Source organism: Thunnus thynnus, chromosome 7 (genome assembly GCF_963924715.1).
Source record: "Thunnus thynnus chromosome 7, fThuThy2.1, whole genome shotgun sequence".
Classification (NCBI taxonomy): domain Eukaryota; kingdom Metazoa; phylum Chordata; class Actinopteri; order Scombriformes; family Scombridae; genus Thunnus; species Thunnus thynnus.
This window is the reverse complement of record NC_089523.1, coordinates 21,890,671-21,915,271: the sequence shown is the minus strand read 5'-3', so window position 1 is coordinate 21,915,271 and position 24,601 is coordinate 21,890,671. Positions and strand designations below refer to the sequence as shown.

At 39.0% G+C, this 24,601-nt stretch overlaps 3 protein-coding genes across 3 annotated transcripts; all 3 read right to left on the bottom strand.

Moving 5' to 3' along the window:
- Positions 1-6,062: 6,062 nt before the first annotated feature.
- On the bottom strand, positions 6,063-10,578 carry LOC137186746 (extracellular calcium-sensing receptor-like). The gene is made up of 6 exons (XM_067595796.1): positions 10,475-10,578; positions 10,063-10,348; positions 9,138-9,959; positions 8,776-8,997; positions 8,507-8,630; positions 6,063-6,970 (listed from the first exon to the last, which is right to left on the bottom strand). The coding sequence occupies exons 1-6, from the start codon at positions 10,561-10,563 to the stop codon at positions 6,063-6,065; spliced, it is 2,451 nt and encodes an 816-aa protein (XP_067451897.1). The 5' UTR covers positions 10,564-10,578.
- Positions 10,579-13,424: 2,846 nt separating this feature from the next.
- LOC137186870 (extracellular calcium-sensing receptor-like) lies at positions 13,425-16,728 on the bottom strand. Its single transcript, XM_067595901.1, has 6 exons — positions 16,526-16,728; positions 16,127-16,397; positions 15,193-15,996; positions 14,792-15,022; positions 14,531-14,654; positions 13,425-14,382 (listed from the first exon to the last, which is right to left on the bottom strand). The coding sequence occupies exons 1-6, from the start codon at positions 16,726-16,728 to the stop codon at positions 13,469-13,471; spliced, it is 2,547 nt and encodes an 848-aa protein (XP_067452002.1). The 3' UTR covers positions 13,425-13,468.
- Positions 16,729-19,926: 3,198 nt separating this feature from the next.
- Positions 19,927-23,177, bottom strand: LOC137186869 (extracellular calcium-sensing receptor-like). Its single transcript, XM_067595900.1, has 6 exons — positions 22,975-23,177; positions 22,600-22,870; positions 21,651-22,457; positions 21,250-21,480; positions 20,990-21,113; positions 19,927-20,840 (listed from the first exon to the last, which is right to left on the bottom strand). The coding sequence occupies exons 1-6, from the start codon at positions 23,175-23,177 to the stop codon at positions 19,927-19,929; spliced, it is 2,550 nt and encodes an 849-aa protein (XP_067452001.1).
- Positions 23,178-24,601: the final 1,424 nt, after the last annotated feature.

The window sequence follows — 24,601 nt, the reverse complement described above, 5'->3', positions numbered from 1 at the left end:
TACAATATAGATTCAAAACATTTTTATTTTCTGAGGCCCCTAAAAACTGTGCAATTTGGCCAACTCACATATGTGACACATCACATACTTGACAAAAGCTTAAAAAGCTACTAAGTTTCAATTGTTTGGAAAAGTACATTGATCTATAAAATAAATCAACTTTGCTGCTCAGGAGAGAAATTTGAACCAAGATGCAAAAGGTGATAGAACAGCCACATTTTTGGAGGATGTTAAATAAAGCAAGGTCAAGAAAGCTTGTGGAGTACAGCACTGCAAGCAGGTAAATACTGCAGTAATAATAAATGACTTGGGATACTGAAAATGATGTTATTGTGTGAGTGGTTGTCAGTTATTTTCACCATAAACAAATTATATGTGTAAATTATTTGGAAAGATAGAGAACATTGGTAAAATCCTACTAAATGCTGCATAAGCCCACTGTTGAAATATGGTGACCATGGTGCAGACTGGTGCAGACTCTTGTGGTTATGTGATATGTATATGTCTGTACATGTTTCGTTTTTGTATATGAAATTGATTTTAAATAATTTTGTACCTATTAATGACAATAATGACATAATGGCACAATGACAACAATATTTGAAATCTGTTTCATAGGTGATTCACTAGCAAGGACCACAACATCAACAAGATGCGTTTGGATGATTTATTAAGGAAAACATTTGATATGCATAGTCCTTGTGGGGAATCTGCCGCAGCACCCGGGCAACAGCGGACCCCAAAAAACCTCCAATTACTATGTATGGACTGTATGAAGGCTGAAGTGGCGGCTCTGATCCTGAAGGAATGTCTGGCAAAATAAATTGAAATCGCAAGTATTTTGCGTTGGTCTCGGAAGGATTAGCAGAGATTGAACTTTGAAGTAAAATTAGGGATGGCTGACCGGATTGATCTATTTCAGTTTGTTTTGAGTAGTCAGGTTAATTTTTTTTTTTAATGGTGCCAAATCACAACTAAGTTATCTCATGGCGTGTTTCGTATAGAGCAGATCAAGACCATACTCTTAATTTGTGGAGACCCAACATTTCCCCATGAGCAAGCACTTGGCGACGGCGGCGAGGAAAAACTCTTTAACAGAAAGAAACTTCGAACAGAACCGGGCTCTAGGTCGGCGGCCATCTGCCTTGACCGGTTGGGTTGAGAGAGAGGGAGACGGTGTCATCTGAGAATTAAGATAAGCCTGAAAAGCAGGCGTGGCAGCTTGGGTCAGAGTGAAGAGTTGAGGCAGTGAATTCGGAGCATATGAGCAAACCAAAGAATGCAAGTGAGAACATGAGTTCTAAATTACGAGCAATGTGAGGATTGCAATATCTGGAGCAGATGATGTGAATGCTGACTGACAGCAAGTCGGCAGTAAGAGGAAGGCAGCGCGGATTTTTAGCTCACTCTTGGTGATAAAGTTCTATGACAAGTGAAATTAAATGAGAATGGTTGGAGACCAGGCCTGGCTGTCAGTTAGGAGATTAGAGAAGAGTTGATGCCACTCGCATAAACATGGATGGTATGCGTTTTGATGGCAATCGCGGAAGGGGCGTAGGTAATGAAACTGTCACGGTGACGAGATCAAACGATGGGTAGGTGTGCTGTATTTGTTGTGAAGCAGTGACGCTGGGTAGATCTAATGAACAACTGGAGATGTTTTAAAGAATTTTTTGCAACTGTGTGATCTCGGTTGGCCATTTGGAGGAGAATCATCATCTACCATGGAAACCTCCAAAAACTGGCAGAAAGAACAGCACTTATATAGAGTTGGTGTTGTCTGGGCATTTCTGCTGTGGTTGCTGGGAGTGGGCAGCAGGGGGGGCTGGCAACTCGGTGCCAGATGCCCTAACTAAAGCCAGCTGCTGAAGTTGCTGGAAGAAGGCGGTAGGGGGCGCTGGCATCCTGGTGACAGATGCCCTGACTCGAGTTGGCTACTGCGGTAACTGGAAGTGGGCGGCAGGGGGGTGCTGGCATCCCGGTGCCAGGTTTCCCTGATAAGGCTGGCTGTTGAGATTGTCACAGCTGGATGGTGGGGGGCACTGGCATCCCGGTGCCAGATGTCCTGACTAAAGCCGGCTTTTGAGGTTGCTGGAAGTGGGCGGCAGAGGGTGCTAACATCCCGACGCCAGATGCCCTGACTTGTGTTGGCTTTTGCGGTAACTGGAAGTGGGGGCAGGGGGGCGCTGGCATCCCGGTGCCAGGTTCCCCTGATAAGGCTGGCTGTTGAGATTGCTGCAGCTGGATGGCAGGGGGCGCTGACAGCTGCTGGTGTTGGTGTTGATAAACTCGCAACCTGTTGCTTGTAACGGCAGATGTTACTGAAATGACTTTAGATCTGTTTTATTAGTAATCGGCAACCAGGTGCGTATAATGATGGAAGTTACGAAATGATGTTAGATTAGTGCTATTATTAACTTGCAACATGGTACTTGTAATGGCAGACAATACTGAAGTGACATTAGAGTAGTTGTATTAGTAACTTGCAATCTGGTGCATGCGACGGCAGACGTTACCGAAGTGATGCTTGAGTTAGTATTAGTAACTTGCAACCTGGTGCACGTAACAATAGATGTTACTGAAATGATGTAAGAGTAGTTATAATAGTATTTGGCAACCTGGTGCACATAACAGCAGACAATACTGATGTGACCTTAGATTAGTTGTATTAGGAACTTGCAACCTGGTATATGTAACGGCAGACGTTACTGAAGTGACTTTAGATTAGTTGTATTAGTAGCCTGCAAACCTGGTGCACGTAACAGCAGACATTACTGAAGTAACGTTAGATTAGTTGTATTAGTAGCTTGCAAACCAGTGCATGTAACAGCAGACAATACTGAAGTAACGTTAAATTAGTTGTATTAGGAACTTGCAACCTGGTGCACGTAATGGCAGACGTTACTGAAGTGACATTAGATAAGTTGTATTAGTAGCTTGCAAACCGGTGCAGCAGATCAGAACAGCAGATGATACTGAAGTGACATTAGATTAGTTGTATTAGTAACCACAGACGTTATCAAAGTGACATTTGACTTAGTATTAGTAACTTGCAACCCAGTGCACATAACGATAGATGTTACTGATATGATGTTAGTGTAGTTATAATAGTATTTGGCAACCAAAAGACAAAATTCACCACCTCCTGCCCTCAACAGGCACTGATTTATCCCAAACACAGGAACCTTAGAAAAAGCTGTAAAACCTGAGATATGTTTGGACTGTTTTTCTCCAGTCAACTTTCCTGAACCTCAATGATTTGTTCAGCTAAACCATCAACCTGTCTCTTAGACCCTATCCCAACTAGGTTGCTTAAGGAAGCCTTACCCTTAGTTAGTGCCTCTTTACTAGATATGATCAATCTGTCTTTAGTAACACGCTATGTACCACAGTCTTTTAATGTAGCTGTAATTAAACCTCTTTTTAGGAAGCCTTCTCTTGATTCAGGCATTTTAGCTATATAGCAACTATAGACATATATCTAATCTTCCCTTTCTCTCTAAGATCCTTGAGAAAGCAGTCTCTAATCAGTTATGTGACTTTCTACATAACAATAGTTTATTTGAGGATTTTCAGTCAGGATTTAGAGCGCATCATAGCACAGAGACAGCACTGGTGAAAGTCACAAATGAGCTCCTAACTGCATCGGACAAAGGATTTCTCTCCATACTTGTCTTGTTAGATCTTAGTGTGACGTTCGACACAATTGATCATCACATCTTATTACAGAGACTGGAACATTTAATTGGCATTAAAGGAACTGCATTAAGTTGGTTTAAGTCTTATTTATCAGACCGATATCAGTTTGTACATGTTGACCATGAATCCTCCATGAAGGGAAAAGTTAGACACAGAGTTCCACAAGGTTCTGTGCTTGGACCAATACTATTCACCTTGTATATGCTCCCTTTAGGTAATATTATCAGGAAACACTCTATGAATTTTCATTGTTATGCAGATGATAACCCAATTATATATATCAATGAAGCCTGATGAAACCAATCAGTTAAACAAACTCCAAGCATGCCTTAAGGACATAAAGACCTGGATGACCTGCAATTTTCTACAACTAAACTCAGATAAAACTGAGGTTATTGTACTTGGCCCTAAACACTTTAGAAACACATTATCTAATGATATAACTCTGGATGGCATTACCCTGGCCTCAAGCACCACCGTAAGGAGTCTTGGAGTTATCTTTGATCAGGCTATGTCCTTTAACTCCCACACAAATCAAATTTCAAGGACTAATATTGCAAAAATCAGGCACATCCTGTCCTAAAAAGATGCAGAAAAACTAGTCCACGCATTTGTTACTTCTAGGCTAGATTATTATCAGGTTAGGTGGTATTTATAGCAATGCCAGAAGTGGCGTAGTTGAGGTGTGGTCCTGCTCCTTAAACTTCACTGAATAGCTTCAATAAGGGGTCTGAAAGTGGGCACTGTGTGAGTTGTGAATTTTAGGCTAGTTGGTTGATTAGAGTGTGAGGTCTTTTCAGAAACAGATGATGTGACAGGTGGTCTTTGCATCATAGTATCCCCCGGAGGGAAATTTGGTTATCCCAGTATGAAAACCATCTGGGTAGAGTGCTAATGCCAGCGTAACACTTTATAATAAGGATAATGACTTATCATTAATGAAAACATAAATTAAGTCTCTGTATGACTCTGCATGCATGACTAACAAATATTTGAAGCCATGCATAAAATATAATGAATTTAGATGGAGCTATGCTAAAATGACTGATACAGTACTTGACCTTTATTAATCACTGTTAGACTGATAACTAACATATGCACTTTTAATTAATACATGAACTCTAAACCAGATGTCAGTGGGCAAAATATACATCTGACTAGCATACCTGAATGGTCAGCAGTAACATTTAGCTTACTTTTCAACACAGGATCACTGTATCTGGTTCATAATTTTTTCAAGCAGTAGTATATTTAACACGCTGACACCTGCTGGGCAACACTTGGTCCTACATGATTAAATGATTAAATGAGTAATGAGTAAATGATTAAAACTGATACCATGTGACACTGTGCTTCAAAATATAAATCACACTTGTTATATTTAATACTGTATTTAAATAATATAAAAATAGTAAAATATTTTATGCAAACTTGATGTGTACATGCCCACAAATGTGTGGTGATAAATATCTTCTGTGAGTGGCTGTGGCCTAGTTACAACTGTTAATTAAGGTCTTCCAATACAGTATGTGACTGTGAGTACAATATGATTATATAATAGTCAACATCTGGCTTTACCCTTCCGTTTTTTCTTGCCGTTTACACAGTTATATATGAATTATATTATTTATATATTATTTCTGATACTGATATTAAATATCTAGATTATCCAAAGAAACCATGTTCATTTTATTTATATTTCAAATGCAGTACCTTGTAAAAATTGTGTTTGTCCACTTATATAACTATATGATGAGACAAACGTATTGTATGTCACTGGCAATGCAAGATTTACAAAGTTCCAATGTAAATAAAGATTGTCATTTAATTGTGAAAGGACCAAAAATAGATGAAATGAAGTTAAATGAATTGAAGCCCAATAATATAATGATTTCTCTTAATCACTGAGCCAGACCTCTGACAATTCAATGTATATATACATTAAATTAATCACAGTGTGTCCCCAGATATCAGCACTGCAACATGTTGGGAAAAACATTATACTGCACGTCATAAAAAAACACAACTTTGTTTAACACAGTGCTGGTATGAAAAAATGACCATTTAATGATTTGTTAAAATATTACTATTACAATGAGTCAGTAAACAATATGCAATCCACAATTATCATTCATCATTTATGAGTAAATTATGCAGTAAAAAATAATAAATATGAAGTAACCCATGGTTTTTTACCTAGAGTAAATCTGTTGCCTCATTAATATTACATTTTATATAGAGAAGATTTATAAATTAAATGTCAGAAATGTTACATCATCTTGCTTACTATTCACATACTGTAATATATTACATAAAAGTTAGCAGGAATGGTAACATCATCCATCAAAACTAAGAAATCATAGTCATTTGTTCTGATTTTTTCCCATAACATGCTTCTTGGTATTTCTCTCTGGCTTTATCAATATTATGTAACATTTAGGTGCAAAAATGCAAATTAATAAACCATATGCTGAGGACAAAATTGCAAATATCTCCACAGCTACAGTGAACTTTCCAGGAGAGCTGACATATGCTGGGATAAAGGTGATCCAGACAGCACAGAATATCAGCATGCTAAAGGTGATAAATTTGGCTTCATTAAAGTTATCAGGCAACTTTCTTGCAAGAAATGCCAGGACCAAACATATTATTGCAAGAAGCCCTATGTACCCCAGCACTGCATAGAAAGCAGCCTCAGAGCCAGTGTTGCACTCTAAAACAATCTTCTTATTGCTGTATCTGAAAACCATGTCTGGGAAAGGTGGATTTAACTTTAGCCACAACACACATATTACTATCTGAATTAAAGTGCATGAGCAAACTATGATCCGTTGCTGTGCAGGACCAAACTTTCCTGCAACTTTGCTGCCAGGAAACGTGGCTTTGAAAGCTGTAACCACAACAATAGTCTTTCCCAAGACACAGGAAATACAGAGTGCAAATGTCACTCCAAAAGCTGTGTGGCGCAGCATGCAAGTCCAGACTGTGGGTCTGCCGATGAAAGTGAGGGGACAGAGAAAACACAAAGAAAGAGAAAACAGCAAAAAACAGCTCAGCTCAGAGTTGCTGGCCTTTATCACAGGGGTGTCTCTGGAGTGGATAAAGATGGTCATTGTGGCCAGCGACAGAGTGACTCCTAGCAGGGACACAACTGTGAGAGCTATTCCCATCGGTTCATAATATGTCAGGAACTCAATAGTTTTAGGAATGCACTTGTCTTTCCTGTCATTGGACCAGTATTCCTGTGGACAGGGTGTGCAATCTGCTGCGCCTGTTGAACATGAACTGAATGTATGAGTTCTGCATCTGGATCTCACATTTGCAGGAAATAATACTTTTATAAGCAATACATTTAACAATAAATCTAGTTAAACTGATAATTAAATATGGTAATAATTTATTCCTAATATTTTAAATATGGATATGCAATCATTAAAGCCACTGGAAACCCAAATCCACAATAGCCTTCTAACTATGGAATTTATTGTCTCATTTACATGATAGTAAGCATCTAAAAAGTATTAGAAATTAGCTTCAATCCAAATTTGTTACATTGTCATTTAAGTTTTTGTAAACGTTCCTTATATTGGGTTTGAATTGGGCATGGTTATGCTCGGACATTTATTACGATAATTACGCAATTAATTCCGCGAACCAATCATAAATGACGTGACGTGCTGTGGTAAGCGTATTGCCTCATTTCTGGTTGCCGGAGTTTCTGTGTTATTAGTATTGTTTCTGCATCTCAACCCAGTTAATTTTACTATATTCTTCATTACTGTGGCAAATTACCCGCTGTACATTTATATGTACACTAGTTTTGCTCAAGCACTCTTAGCTCTCTACTTTTTGTGACATTCTTGATAATCACACATCAACTCTCCAGCTGGCAGCGCTGTCAGCAGCCGGCAGGAGAGACGCTCCGCAATGCAATTGGATTTTATAACTGAACAAATACCAGGACGCAAGCTTTTTATGTCTCTGACATTTTCACATCACAAATGATGAACAGCATTAAAACACGAGTGTTGCAGGTAAAACGTGACTTGTAGCTGTTATATCAGTTTAGTGTAGGGTGGCTGCTCTGCAGGTGTGCTTAATTTGACTGTAACTGCGGTAAATGCACCTCCTGAATTTGCACCCAAAAGGCAGAAAAAAGGCGCATAGAGGCATGAGGGAAAGCCCACAGTTAAAGCACCCCAAATAAATATTACTCTGACAAAACATTCAATGCGGAGTGAAAAACGAGCAGGGGGAGTTAACACATAAGTAATTAGAATAATGAAAATTAAAATAGTTCTTTTTTAAATCAAACATCCCAAGATATGAGTGAAATGTATTGTTCTTGCAACTGCATTTATAATCTTTTTTTTTTTTTGACTCAAATATAGCTTAACCATGTCATGTGATATAATACTTCAGTGCGGTTTACCAGCAAATATTACTGGACAACTACAGAAAATTGCAGATGAACATTTAATATTCAGGAATTCACATTATAGATACTACCACTGACTATCCCTGTAACAAATAGGCCACAATTTCACACACTGACCATACACGATCCAGCCATATACTAGGTTTTGACCCAGTCTTGTTTGAACAAAGTTTTCTTATAGTTATGAATGTTAATTTTCACTCAGATTTTTGTGGATGCTTAATGAGTCATAAATATATGACTTTGATGTCATATATGTATTTTTACTATTTCAAGCCAAATTTCCAGAGGCTTTAAATACATGTGATGACACTGTATTGTGCATGTTTGGTTTACTAAGGCACACATGCTGTGAATACATGTCTCTACCTGTTGAATTGGCTATAGTTCCGTCAGCACACGGGATGCAGTCAAAACAGCAGGTGGGTCTTCCCTTAATTTCAGCTTTCCTGGTTCCCATTGGACAAACATTAGAGCACACTGATGTTGGAACCTGAAAAACAAAACAAAGAACAAAAAAAGCTTATACAGTGTAATTATAGTGCAGCTCAAAAAATGTCATACTGATCTAATGTTTCAACAAGACACATAGTTGATAAACGACAAGCTTGGTGCATGGAAGAAGTCTCCTTGATTACCATTTTTTCAGTTCTCCACACTATCTCTTCCTCCTGGATGCTGAGCTCATAATCACCGTTAGCAGCAGAGGAAAAATGACCCAAAGTCACATGTTGCACCTGCCCATCTCTCAGCTGCCAGTTAATAACATCATAAGAAGCAGGAGGGTCGCCGTTTTCATCAAAGAACACCTTATCCCCAAACTGATCCCTAAAATTCACCCTTTGTAGGTGATCAGTGACCTGAGAACAGCAAAACAACAGATTAATTGTTAGACATTTTTATGTTTTTGCTCATTGTTAACAAGATTATTTCTATACAGGTAAATAAACTGTTTATTTGTACTTATGTGTTGCTAACGATTACTTGCACTATTTCTCACCTTTTTGGGCTGAATTTCTGATATGTTCAAACATGGGCTCACTGTTTTTTCTCCAACTGGTTGGCAAAATACAAGCTGGTGAAGAGCATGTGCAATTGCATACACTGCTTTATACACATTATAAGAAACTCTGAGCTGTGTGACATTGAAGAACACATCCTGGGAATTCATTAATGTCTCATTGCCTGTGCATATTTCATTTGCCTCAGTACCTGTATGCTCCCCTGACAAAGCAGGTCTACAGCCCACTATAATCTCCCAGAAATCCCTCACAAATGCTGCATGTGGATCAGTATAAGGGCTTATGCCAGTAAGGAATGGTTTTAGGTTTGGAATAGCCATCTCCTTCACCACAAATCCAAGGGCTCCTCCAAAAGCTTGGTATATTTCTGGAGTGGAGGCTTGAGGAGCTGTTATCCAGGCCTCACTGCCAATCCACTGAATTCCTGTAATGTTCTGGTTCACAACCTCTTTCATCAAAAGATAAAAGTCACTCTCAGGAACAAAAGCAAGAATGACTTTGACAGTTGACTGCTTAATCAGTTCCACAACATTCAGAATTTTATCCATAGTGTATGTCCGTCCAATTGTCCCAACAAATGCAACACAAACCCCAAGCTTTTTAACCTCTTCAGTAAAAGCCAGGATCCCATTCCGCCCGTAGTCATTGTCTGACTGTATGGCTCCAATCCACTGCCAGCCAAAACGTTTAACCAGTGCAGCCAGAGCTTTTGCCTGGAAATAGTCGCTGGGGATTGTTCGAAAAAAAGTAGGATATTTAGCTCTGTTACTCAGACAGGCACATGTTGAGAAGTAACTTACCTGTAAGAAAAAACACCAATAGAGTTCTTACATAACTAGCACTTGACAACCATCAATTATCACAGAACAATAATGAAATAAAACATCTTATTTAATCTCTTACAACTGGCATTTGAAATGGTCCAAGGGTTCCAGCCAAAGCTAAAGATTGAGATGATCCGGCCTCAGCTATGAGGGCAGATATTACTGGAGGACAAGGGGAACTTGACTCTGTCTCCTCTGGTCTACTAGACAGAGTTAGTGCAGCACGTAAAGTATTTGTGGGAGATGAGCAAGAGTTAAGAATCCTATAGCCAAGCGATATGTTTGGCAGGAGAGCAGGATCTTTGTTGATTTCTTCAATTGCAAATATCATCACTTGGGTCCATCGAAATGCTCGAAGGTCAAATCTAAAAAGGTTTTAAAATACATTGTAAAATAACAGAGATATACATGTACATATGAGGTAAGGTTTATAAGATAATATTAGAGTAGGCTGTGTGAAGCATGAAAAAGTCAGATCTGTTTAAACTTACCCTGTGCACTTCACTCCAGGTGGGTCCCTCTCAAATGTAGAAGTGCTGCTTATGTCTTTGTTGAAAACTGGGAAAATACCACCAATCATTATGTCTCCCTGCTTGAACAAACTTGGCATATCAAACCTGCCAAGCAGTTCACAGCCAGAAGCTGTGTTCAAGTAGAGAACAGACAAATATAAAAGCATGGGTCTCTCCAACTCATACATGTTTGCTCTGCATTTTTTAAGAGAGACAAGGACACAGCTCTTATAAGAACTGTGTCGGATGCAAGTGGATGTGCTCCTTTCATAAAAGGTTGGTTTATTTCCCACAGGGCACACACATACAGTACACTAGCATGCATGTACACACACATTATAAAATCAAAACTGAATTTTTGTCTACAAAATGTAAAATTTTGCCAACCCACTGACATTTGACAAATGCCAAAAAAGCTACTGGGCCAAAATTGTTTAGGAAGGTGCATTGATCTCTAAAGTAAATAAAATTTGTAGCAAAGGAGAGGAAATTTAACCAAGATGCAAAAGGTGAAAAAAAGAGGATGTTAAGTGAAGTAGGCCCAAGAAAGCTTTGTGGAGTACAGCAGCTCAAGAGGTAAATACTGCATGAGTAATAATTAAAGCACAGGTTCCGTTTTTTTTTCCTTTAATTTTTCAATGCTGATGTGCCAATATGTACGTGGGAATGGGTCTTGGTTGCTGTAACAATTTCTACTCTCCATACTGACCCTGAAGCTATTCTATCGGACCGTGACTACAAATAGTGGCCAAAATCCACACCCCTTACTCTCTGCAAATATGCATTCCAAGTTCAGCTGATGCTAATATGATGTTTCAGCAGCTTCAGTCAGCTAAATTGACAAAGTTACAGTCTGTTCAGTATGAAACTCCCTCTTTTTCCTTGGTGATGTGTGGTGGAGGGTACATACTGGTAGTTGCACATAAGTCTGTTGACATTATCAGGCTTTTATTACTCAGGATGTGTGCATAGAAAACTTTGGAATGACTTTTTGTCTTTGCATATTTGATATTTGGAGTGTTTTTGCAGACTGTGTTTTTACCACATATTTTGGTAACAACCCACTGCATCTCTACTTGCTCCTGCCTCTGCGCCTGACATGGAATATGGCTCTTGTCTTTGTTTCTATGGTGTGTTGTGAAAATGGGTAATATGCGTTCCAGAGATATATCCTTTGAGAGATTGTAAGCTACTAGCTGTCAAAATAGACACCATTTGCAAAGCTCAGTAGAAGCGAGGCTGCAAGAAAATGTCACCAGTTGAACTGACAGCAGTTGACGAGGCAGTAAGTGTAAATGAATACGTAGTATGTGGATCACTCTGTAACGTCAGTAAAAGGCTGGCTTCAGCAACAAATCTATATGTGACCACTAGAATGTATCCCTCTGCCGCAGCTTGGCAAGGAATGTTCCGGAGAAACAAAACAGGGGAATTTCTTTCTAAATAGGATGTTACTTTGGAATAAACCTATTTGATTTAGCTAACTGAGACTACTGGTGCATCATTTAAGCATCAGCTAATGCATATTTGCAGACAATGAGGGCTGTGGATTTTGGCCTCTACTTCTTATAACATAGTTGCATTCCAGGAGAATAGCTTCAGGGAACTGTTACAGTGTCCAAGATCCATTTCCACATACATGGCACATCAGTATTGTATTAAGACAGACTTGAAAAAGCCCAAACCTATCCTTTAAGGGGACCTATTATGCTCCTTTCCAGCTCTATATTTTTATTTTGGGACTCCACTAGAGTAGCTTCTATGATTCATAGTTCAAAAAGCTCCATATTTATCTTACTAGTGCAGTGCCCATTCAAAACGTGCTGATTAATTATTGCTCGAGAACCGCATATGCATATATATATATATATATATACACAACTGTGATGGAAACAGAGAGGGATGGAACGGAGAGGAAGGAAAAGGAGGGCAATGCCAGTGACTCTGGCACTCTCAGCTCTGGTGTTAAATGCAGCAAAGTTGTATAAACTCCTGTTTAAATTGAAGTGTACCAGCATCTCTACGTCTCCTCCTCTACCATCCAGTGTGACTGACTCTTCAGCTGCGTGCTGTCAGTGCTGTCAGCAGCTGCCAGGAGAGATGCTCCGTGCTGCACTTGCATAGAGTCAGAGCCCTGAAGCCCCACCCTGCTGTAATGTGACAGTGTACACAGAACTGAGTGGCTCATTGTTCACTTTTTGATTCAAAGTTTATCAATACTAAACATGTCACATGTCCAAATTGCACCAAATTCGACAATGCACATCCTTGGGCTCTCAGCAATACTCTTACTCGTGAAGTTGATCAGATGAACGTTTCAAGGGATACATGAAGGACATACATACAGACAAAGATTCCTTCCTTTAACAGAGAGACTAGTGCAGTGCCTGTTCAAAATGTGCCTGTTTGGAGTGGCCATGGCCTAGTTACAACAGTTATTAAGCTCTTCAAATGTGTGACAATAAGGGTATAAGATTATATAACATAAAACAGAAAACCTCTCTGTGTTTTCTTGCTGTTTACAAAGTTATATATTATTTATAAATTATTTTTGATACTGATATTAAATGTCTGGACTATCCACAGAAACAATTTTGTACAGTGTATAGTTGTACAGTGCAGTTCCTTGTAGAAACTTTGTGTCGTTGGTTCTTATATTTTCACTTTTTTATTTTCACATTCTTTAAATAATTACTACTAATGGACACTTATGTCACTTTCCCCACTCAATATAGTATTTCTCATACACTCACACACTTGACACTTTATCATACACTGAAGAAACCGAAACAATTGAAGGTATCTGTTGAATGTCTTTATATATATATATATTTTTTTTTTGTGCAAAACAAATCTCATTATCTTGCAAAAACACAAATTAATGAAAAAAGGCTTGTGTTGGTGGATTTGCTTTATTTAGCACATCACAATGAACACAATAAATGATTTGATTTGACACCCTTGAATTACATATTAAAGAGTTCTTGGTGGTATTCTCCCCATCAGATGTTTTTTTGAGTTTCGTTCTGGCCTGAAGATAATAATATAGCACTTTGGAACAAATATACATATCAGCAAACCAAAACTGGAGGACAGAATTGCAAATATCTCTACAGCTACAGTGAGCTTCCCAGGAGAACTGACATACGCTGGGATAAATGTGATCCAGACAGCACAGAATATCAGCATGCTGAAGGTGATCAGTTTGGCTTCATTAAAGCTGTCTGGCAGCTTCCTAGCAAGAAAAGCAAGTATAAAACACAAGAGAGCAAGAATTCCTATATAACCCAACACAGCCCAGAATCCAACAGCTGACCCCAGCGCACACTCTAAGATGATCTTTTCTTTATAGTACTTCATATTCATCTTTGGGAATGGAGGGTTGGTACTTAACCAAAGTATACAAATCAGAACCTGAATGAGAGTGAAAATCAGAACACTGAGCCTCTGCTGAAGAGGCCCAAACCATTTCATGACATTACTGCCAGGAAGCGTAGCTCTGAAGGCTATTAACACTACTATAGTTTTACCAAGAACACAGGAAATACAAAGGACAAACGTGATCCCGAATGCTGTGTGGCGCAGCATGCAGGACCACTCAGTGGGCCGACCTATGAAGGTCAGAGAACACAGGAAACACAGTTTTAATGAGAAGAGCAGCAAGAAGCTCAGCTCAGAGTTGTTGGCTTTTACAATTGGAGTTTCTTTATGAGTCAAAAATATTATTGATGTTAAAAGAGATAAGAATACACCAACACAGCTAAATCCAGTCAAAATTGCCCCCATGATCTCTTTGTAGGAAAGGTATTCAGTAGGTTTTGGAAGACACTGATCTCTCTTTTCATTTGGCCAAAATTCAGGCGGACAGATCAAACAGTCTGGAGAATCTGTAAGAGATGTGAAATCATACAGACGTACAATCACAATACAGAAATAAGGAAATAAACATAAATCTTTTTATCATTCTCTTACTCTTTTTTCAATTTTGCTTATAAAACATCAGATTAATGAATTCAATTTTGAAATCTTACTCACTTTTCTGATTACTTATTGTTCCCTCTGGGCATTCAAAGCAGTCGAAGCAGCACACAGGCTTATGCTTGTTTATGGCCTTGCGAGTCCCTGGTGGGCACGGTTCTCTGCAGACAGACCTTGGCACCTGATTATGCAAAACACAGCATGTTAAAACTAATACAACAAAATGTATTATATGTCACTGACAATGCAATATTTACTAAGCTCCTGTGTAAGTAACAATTGTCATTTAGTTGTAAAAGAACCCAAAATTCAATTTACCTCATCACTGTTCCCCCCCCAAACTATTTTGGTGTCATCTTTCAGTTTGAATTTTTTCCCATCTGGAAAAGAGGTATCATATCGACCAACATTTACAATCTCAACAGAGCCATCTTCTTTCATCTGCCAGTTAACTAAGTCATACTGGGCAACTGAGTCTCCATTTTCATCAAAGGACACTTTGGCTCCATTTTGTGTTGTGAAATTCACATACCGAATGTGTTCCAACACCTATAAAGACAGAATCAGCACATTTTAGCAAACAAAAAAGATGCAAGACATAAAATTTTGTATTACAATTGTACCCTAAATGAATACTTAATATAAAACGTAGATATATGTTTTGCATTGACCACAAAGAATAGAAATGCCTATGCCTGATTTAATACACCAGAACTCACTAGCTTAGGCTGAACTTCATTCTTGCTCACACAGGGCTTTCCTGTGGTGGGATTTGAGCCAGCTTTACATTGCAGTAGCGCTTGAAGGGCATATGCCACTAAGTACACAGCTTTGTACACATTATTCTCAGCCCTGAAATTTGTCACATCTGTGTAGTCACTAGAAACTGTCTTCAGATCTTCTGTGCCAGTACACATAGTAGAGGTGTTTGATGGAGAGAAGCTGCAATCAAAAAACTTCTCCCAGAAAGATTTAATTATTGCACTCTGTGGTTCATCAGATGGTTTCAAGTCGAGTAAGAATTCACTGAGACCTGGAATGGATGCCAGGGGGAGGGCAAAGCCCATCGCTCCCTGTAAAATGCTCTTTCTCTTGACAGAAGCCAGGTCTTGTTGTGTGATCCAAGACTCAGTGCCTATCCACTGCTTTCCAGTTATGTTATAATTCTCCATTTTTGACAAGATTGATTTGGTGTAAGACAAGGACATGAACAACAGGACTACTTTTGAAGAGGATTGCCTTACTGCCTCCACAATAGTATTAATCTTCTTTTCAGATGTCTTTGTGTAAGGCAATCTGTATTCAACACATATTCCCTCTTTAATTGCTTCCTCTACAAATTCAGCTGTACCCTCCTCTGAATACATGGCCACTGAATAAATAATCCCCACCCAGCGCCAGTCAAAATATTTCATAAGCTGCACCAGGCCTATGACTTGGAAACGGTCACTCGGCACAGTTCTGAAGAAGGTGGGGTAAAGTTTCTTGTCACTCAGACAAGCACAGGTTGAAAGGTAGCTTACCTTCAAAGAAAAAAAAGACATGTTAAATCCTATTTTGTCAAAATGCAAATATAAATAAACACTTTGGACAATGAAATTTGGAGAGTGTGCAATTATTTCCCATTATTTTCCATTTATGCCCCATCCTCACCTGTGGAATGGATAGCGGGCTTAGTATGTTGTTTATGTCTTCACTTATTCCAGAGGATGAATGGCCTAAAAGAGCCTGGATCTGACCCTTGCAGCCCTTTGAATCCTCTCCATTTACAGCCTCAACAGCTGCTCGTATCAGGTTTTCACTCCCACAGCCATTGTAGAGCCTGTAGCCCAGACTCACTCCTGGAAGGAGCTTAGTATCTCTGTTGATCTCCTCCACCGTGAAAATCAGTGTCCGGGCAAACTTCAGTTCCCTGTCATTCCACCTGCAAACACAGTGTTAAGTTTTGACACAGCACCACTAAACAAGTTATTACAGCGGATCATCTTGCAACACATAAAAACATGTAAAACACAACATGTGATTGTACATATTTTAAGCATATTCACTTACTTTTTGCAGTATGCATATGGAATTGCCTGGAAGTCATTATCTATCAGTGTACGTGTACTAGTCATAGAGAAAACTCCTCCTATAATAAGATCACCTTCTTTAGAAAATTCCATGAACCCTGTCTGCCCAATCACTCTGCATGTTTGTTTCTCTGACTTTGTTGTTGCCAGCAGAGTAAGTAAGATGATAGTGATCCAACCCATCACGAGCCACCCTCCCGTTCACTGAAGCAATTTTGACCTGGGACCTGATCTTTATAGCTTTTATGTGAGAACAGAAACATCACCAGCCAATGAGAGCACACCGCCAATTCCCGAATGATATGAATAGGAATATTTTTTGTTTTTCAATAAAAGTGCTTTTAGGGTAGCGTAGGTATTGAACATGCAACTTCCTTCAGGACCCTCTTCCAGACCAGGGTTGGAGGGAGGTGACTGCCTGGATTTGGTGAAATGGCGTTGCTACAAGGAATGGAAATTAATTAAAAGATAGATACTGACGTATAAACGTCACTCAGAGAGTAAGATAGAGGAATAAGGAGTTGCCTTTATGGAAAGACAGAGAGGTGGAACTGAAATTTTAGTAATTATTAGTAATTCAGTATAATTCAGTGGTTTATATCAGTGAAGTGTATGGAACTAGTATAAAACTGGGTAACAAGTGTACCATACGTGTGCTGGATTTTTTTCCATTTCGTGTATACATATTGTATGAGCAAATATGGGTGGGAAATATGACAATATATACTGTGAGATTATATAAATTTGTCAGCCATCAAACTTTTCTATACCATTTGTGCTGTGGTAATTGCAATATGGTCATATTGGATTTAAAGATTTGCATCAATGGGCATGAATTCACTGGACTGACATTCTAGTTATTTCATCTATTAATGTTTTCACAACTGAATTTAAAATGTAAAATGTACATAAATTGTACTATGTCACAATATATATCGATATCACAGTAAAAGAATTATATATAACATTTTATCCATATTGTCCAAATCTACGTAAAAACCTCTAAGTGCTTCTTTGCAAATTATGCATTAATGCATCCATTTCTGGAGGTAAAATGATTACTTATTTTTTTAAATGATACACGGGCAAATAAATACCTGCTATGGTTTAAATATTTGTTCTTTTTTTTGTTTTAGCACTGCTGATAACATGAAAAACATGATTCTTCAGAGAGTGAGGCAGTATAAGACACTAAACAGGTGTACTTGCAAACATGCACACTGCAGTCTTCACCTCAACCTAACGTGCTAGAGGTGGTACAACATCCTGAGGCATTGCCAGTGGGCACTGACAATGATGCTGCTGAAGAGGGGCATGCATAGGGTTCACCTCAGGATGGAGGTGAGGAGAGTTCACAGCTGCTTGCACAGGGTCCTGCAAGGGGTGGGCCTCAGGACAGAAGTGAGGGGGGTGCACGGCTGCCTCCACAGGGTACTGGAAGGACTGGGCCTCAAGATGGAAATATTATAAATGTGGGAGCTCTGTCCATCAAGCAGAAGAACATGTAGGCATGGGTCATCTCTTGACAGGCTTTGCAACACAAATTGCCTCCCCCACTCAAAATATGGTTCCCCGAACTCAGCAACCACCCTGGAGGAGAGGAAGTGGTCCTGCAGGCCTGTCTCATCGCAGTTCAAAATATGGTCTGGTGCATTTTCTAAGCCCAGGGACTTAATGATATCTTCATAATCACTGAAGCACTTCATAACTGCTGGGCGGTTGAAGCCGGCTGCTTTGAGAGTGGAAAGACCCTCAGGCTTTCTGATACTCAGGTTAGGTTTCTGCTTCAGGAACCCCTGAAACCAGGCATAGCCAACTTTTTGCTTGGTTTCGGAGAAGCCCTTTATCCCTTTTTTGGCTGGACCAGCCATGGACCAGCCCTATAACTGGGGTTGTCCGTGAGTGACTCACTGAGTAAGTGATGAAGTTACACCATTGGTCAGCTGGCCGAGTGTTGGAGTTTCCCCATAGGCCCTTGCTCTTTCAAAATGAATCAGCGCAAGATGATGGAATCAAAGGATAGCAGCACAACACAGAGTGGTTGTGTTTCCTGCTTCAAGCACTGATGGTCTCACATCTGGTGTTAAATGCAGTGAAGTCGGCTAAACACCTGTTTAAACACATGCGTACCAGTGTCTCTACCGTCCTCTCCTCTACCGTTCAGTGTGATTGTCTCTTCGGCTGACAGCACTGTCAGCCACACAGCACCAGCAGCCAGCAAGAAAGATGCTCTGTGGTGCATTTGGATTTTATAACTGAACTAATGCCAGGACGCAAGCTTTTTATTTCTCTGACATTTCCACATCACAAACAATGAACAACAGCATTAAAACACAAGTCTTGCAGGTAAAACACGCAACTCATGTAGGCTGTTATATCAGTTTAGTGTGGGGTGGCTGCTCTGCAGGTGCACTTGATTTGACTGTAACTGTAGTAATCAGGTGGAGATGAGCCTCCTGAATTTGCACCCAAAATAATGTCAAAACTGTCATTTACAATTTCCACCACAGCCTCTGTAATCATCGACAGGGAAAGAGGCAGAAAAAGGTGCACAGAGGCATGAGGGAGTGCACATAGTTAAAGCACCCCAAATAACAATCACTCTGACCATGTCATGTGATATGCTACTTCAGCACACTTTACCAGCCAATATTACTGGGACCACTACAGAAAATTGTAGATGAACATTTAATATCCAGAAATTCATATTATATACACTACCAGTGGCTATCCCTGTAACAAACTGGCCACAATTCCACTCATTGGCCATACACAGTCCAGCCATATAGTAGGTTTTGACCATTGACTATATGAAGATGGACATCATGACAGCTCCCCAAAAGTGAAGCCAAAGCATCTTGATCGCCCCCTGGTGGCTGTTCACAAATTATATATATTATTTATGCTATTTATATATATTTTTTGATACTGATATTAAATATCTGGACTATCCACAGAAACAGTGTTCATTTTACTTAGATTTAAAGTGCAGTTCCTTGTAGAGATGTGTCTTTGTACACTCCTTTGTTCTTATATTTTCACCTTTTTATTTTCACATTCTTTAAATAATAACTGCTAATGGACACCTTGATGGCGTTAGAGGGGGAAATGTTTCTTGGTCACTTTTCCCACTCAGTATAGTATTTCTTAGCTTGTCATACACTGAAGATCCCAAAACAATTTAAGGTATCTGTTGAATGTCTTTATATATTATTTTATTTTTCTGCAAAATAAGTCTCATTATCTCTCAATAGCACAAATAAATGGAGCAAAGGCTGTTGGTGGATTTGTTTATTTAGCACATTACAAAAAACAATGACTTCTACAGCATCCGTCAGACTACACAATAAATAATTTGATTTGACATCTTTGAACTACATATTACAGAGTTCTTGGTGGTATTTTCCCCATCAGATGTTTTTTTGAGTTTCGTTCTGGCTTGAAGATAATAATATAGCATTTTGGAACAAATATACATATCAGTAAACCAAAACTGGAGGACAGAATTGCAAATATCTCTACAGCTACAGTGAGCTTCCCAGGAGAACTGACATACGCTGGGATAAATGTGATCCAGACAGCACAGAATATCAGCATGCTGAAGGTGATCAATTTGGCTTCATTAAAGCTGTCTGGCAGCTTCCTAGCAAGAAAAGCAAGTATAAAACACAAGAGAGCAAGAATTCCTATATAACCCAACACAGCCCAGAATCCAACAGCTGACCCCAGCGCACACTCTAAGATGATCTTTTCTTTATAGTACTTCATATTCATCTTTGGGAATGGAGGGTTGGTACTTAACCAAAGTATACAAATCAGAACCTGAATGAGAGTGAAAATCAGAACACTGAGCCTCTGCTGAAGAGGCCCAAACCATTTCATGACATTACTGCCAGGAAGCGTTGCTCTGAAGGCCATTAACACTACTACAGTTTTACCAAGAACACAGGAAATACAAAGGACAAAGATGATCCCGAATGCTGTGTGGCGCAGCATGCAGGACCACTCAGTGGGCCGACCTATGAAGGTCAGAGAACACAGGAAACACAGTTTTAATGAGAAGAGCAGCAAGAAGCTCAGCTCAGAGTTGTTGGCTTTTACAATTGGAGTTTCTTTATGAGTCAAAAATATTATTGATGTTAAAAGAGATAAAAATACACCAACACAGCTAAATCCAGTCAAAATTGCCCCCATGATCTCTTTGTAGGAAAGGTATTCAGTAGGTTTTGGAAGACACTGATCTCTCTTTTCATTTGGCCAAAATTCAGGCGGACAGATCAAACAGTCTGGAGAATCTGTAGGAGATGTGAAATCATACAGACGTACAATCACAATACAGAAATATAGAAATAAACATAAATCTTTTTATCATTCTCTTACTCTTTTTTTCAATTATGCTTACAAAATGTCAGATTAATGAATTCAATTTTGAAATCTTACTCACTTGTCTGATTACTTATTGTTCCCTCTGGGCATTTAAAGCAGTCGAAGCAGCACACAGGCTTACGCTTGTTTATGGCCTTGCGAGTCCCTGGTGGGCACGGTTCTCTGCAGACAGACCTTGGCACCTGATTAGGCAAAACACAGCATGTTAAAACTAATACAATAAATGTATTGTATGTCACTGACAATGCAATATTTACTAAGCTCCTGTGTAAGTAACAATTGTCATTTAGTTGTAAAAGAACCCAAAATTCAATTTACCTCATCACTGTCCCCCCCCCAAACTATTTTGGTGTCATCTTTCAGTTTGAATTTTTTCCCATCTGGAAAAGAGGTATCATATCGACCAACATTTACAATCTCAACAGAGCCATCTTCTTTCATCTGCCAGTTAACTAAGTCATACTGGGCAACTGAGTCTCCATTTTCATCAAAGGACACTTTGGCTCCATTTTGTGTTGTGAAATTCACATACTGAATGTGTTCCAACACCTATAAAGACAGAATTTGCAAATTTTAGCAAACAAAAAAGATGCAAGACATAAAATTGTGCATTACAATTGTACCCTAAATGAATACTTAATATAAAACGTAGATATATGTTTTGCATTGACCACAAAGAATAGAAATGCCTATGCCTGATTTAATACACCAGAACTCACTAGCTTAGGCTGAACTTCATTCTTGCTCACACAGGGCTTTCCTGTGGTGGGATTTGAGCCAGCTTTACATTGCAGTAGCGCTTGAAGGGCATATGCCACCAAGTACACAGCTTTGTACACATTATTCTCAGCCCTGAAATTTGTCACATCTGTGTAGTCACTAGAAACTGTCTTCAGATCTTCTGTGCCAGTACACATAGTAGAGGTGTTTGATGGAGAGAAGCTGCAATCAAAAAACTTCTCCCAGAAAGATTTAATTATTGCACTCTGTGGTTCATCAGATGGTTTCAAGTCGAGTAAGAATTCACCGAGACCTGGAATGGATGCCAGGGGGAGGGCAAAGCCCATCGCTCCCTGTAAAATGCTCTTTCTCTTGACAGAAGCCAGGTCTTGTTGTGTGATCCAAGACTCAGTGCCAATCCACTGCTTTCCAGTTATGTTATAATTCTCCATTTTTGACAAGATTGATTTGGTGTAAGACAAGGACATGAACAACAGGACTACTTTTGAAGAGGATTGCCTTACTGTCTCTACAATAGTATTAATCTTCTTTTCAGATGTCTTTGTGTAAGGCAATCTGTATTCAACACATATTCCCTCTTTAATTGCTTCCTCTACAAATTCGGCTGTACCTCTCTCTGAGTACATGCTTCCCATTGAATAAATAATCCCCACCCAGCGCCAGTCAAAATATTTCATAAGCTGCACCAGGCCTATGACTTGGAAGCGGTCACTTGGCACAGTTCTGAAGAAGGTGGGGTAAAGTTTCTTGTCACTCAGACAAGCACAGGTTGAAAGGTAGCTTACCTTCAAAGAAAAAACAAACATGTTAAATCCAAATAAGGCATATTTTTGGTCGAAATGCAAATATAAATAAACAGTTTGGACAATGAAATTTGGAGAGTTTGCAATTATTTCCCATTATTTTCCATTTATTTCCCATCCTCACCTGTGGAATGGATAGCGGGCTTAGTATGTGGTTTATGTCTTCACTTACTCCAGAGGATGAATGGCCTAAAAGAGCCTGGATCTGACTCTTGCAGCCCTTTGAATCCTCTCCATTTACAGCCTCAACAGCTGCTCGTATCAGGTTTTCACTCCCACAGCCATTGTAGAGCCTGTAGCCCAGACTCACTCCTGGGAGGAGCTTAGTATCTCTATTGATCTCCTCCACCGTGAAAATTAAAGTTCGAGCAAACTTCAATTCCCTGTCATTCCACCTGCAAACACAGTGTTAATTGTTGACACAACAGCTGATCATTTTGCAATACATAGTAACATGTAAAACACAACATTTGTACGTATTTTAAGCATATTTACTTACTTTTTGCAGTATGCATATGGAATTGCCTGGTAGTCATTATCTACCACTGTACGTGTACTAGTCATAGAGAAAACTCCTCCTATAATAAGATCACCTTCTTTAGAAAATTCCATGAACCCTGTCTGCCCAATCACTCTGCATGTTTGATTTTCTGACTTTGTTGTTGCCAGCAGAGTAAGTAAGATGATAGTGATCCAACCCATCACGAGCCACCCCCCCATTCACTGAAGCAATTGTGACCTGGGACCTGATCTTTATAGCTTTTATGTGAGAACAGAAACATCACCAGCCAATGAGAGCACACTGCCAATTCCCAAATGATATAAATATGAATCACGATCTTTTAACCTTAATCCCACTGACTGGAGTACCTGTAGTCTCCAGAGGTATACTTTTGTCATATCTCACAGATGCTTTCTTCTTTCATTCCAATTTTTCATGACTTTGTCAATCAATTTGTTCCTAATGACTTCATGTCATTGTTTTTTGTTTCTTTTATAAGTAGTGCTTTTGAAAAATACCAATGTATTGGGGCACTCTGTCAGTCATTCTGAAGGTTTTGTGGAGAGATTGTATTTGGGTGTTGAAGTTTGTATTAAAGAAACATATCTATTTTTGTTTTGCACAACTTTCCTGAAATAATAATAATAAAAATAATAATAAAAAAAAATATATAAAAAAAATATATAAATAATAATGTTTTGAGAAGAAATAAGTTAGCATTTTGCTATGATGGTTGTTTCTTACAGTAATTTATTTTTGGGGTCCGGGGGGACTCCAGTCTGTAGTCCTTGTATGTTAGATATGTTGGTAGGATGAGGGTTAAAGAAACTGATCATGCAGATTGAAGGAAGAAGGCCTGATGTACTTTTTGTCTGAGAATCAATAAAAGTACTTTAAAGGTAATGAGGTATTGAACATGCAGTACTGTACAGTAATTGTTTCTCAGTCACTCAGAGAAGGCTGGTAGCTCAGGATGTCTATAGATAGAAGATTTTAAAATAATGTAGCTGTGGACTATGATATAGTGAAATGTTCCTGTCTGTATGTTATCTTCAGCAGTTTTAATAGCAGACTTAGTGGCCATATTTTCTATCATTTTGTATCTGTAGCTGAACCTTCCTTCAGGACCCTCTTCCAGACCAGGGTTGGAGGCGGGTCTGAGACTGTCCGGATTTAGTGAAATGGTATTGCCAAAAGGAGTGGAAATTAATTAAAAGATAGATACCGGCACATAAATGCCAGTCAGAAAGTAAGAGAGAAGAATAGGAAGGTGTTGCCTTTATGGAAAGACAGAGAGGTTAAAATTAAATTTTAATAATTATTAGTAATTCAGTGTAATTCAGTAGTTTATATCAGTGAAGTGACAGCCGGCTGGGGCCTCTGCTAACAGTGAGAAGCTGGGTGACAGCTGTTTCATCTGAATGGTTCTAATGTGGGTCAGACATGTGTTGACTAGATCTGTGTCAAATATGTGTGAAAGAGGTATTTCTTGTCTTTGTTTCACTCATGCATTATAATATGATTAGATGTTTACTGTAGATTTAAAATTTACTATTGTATTTACTGTCTTGAAACCCCATTCAAAACCTTGGGAGTTACAAAACATTCTATACAATTATAGGTT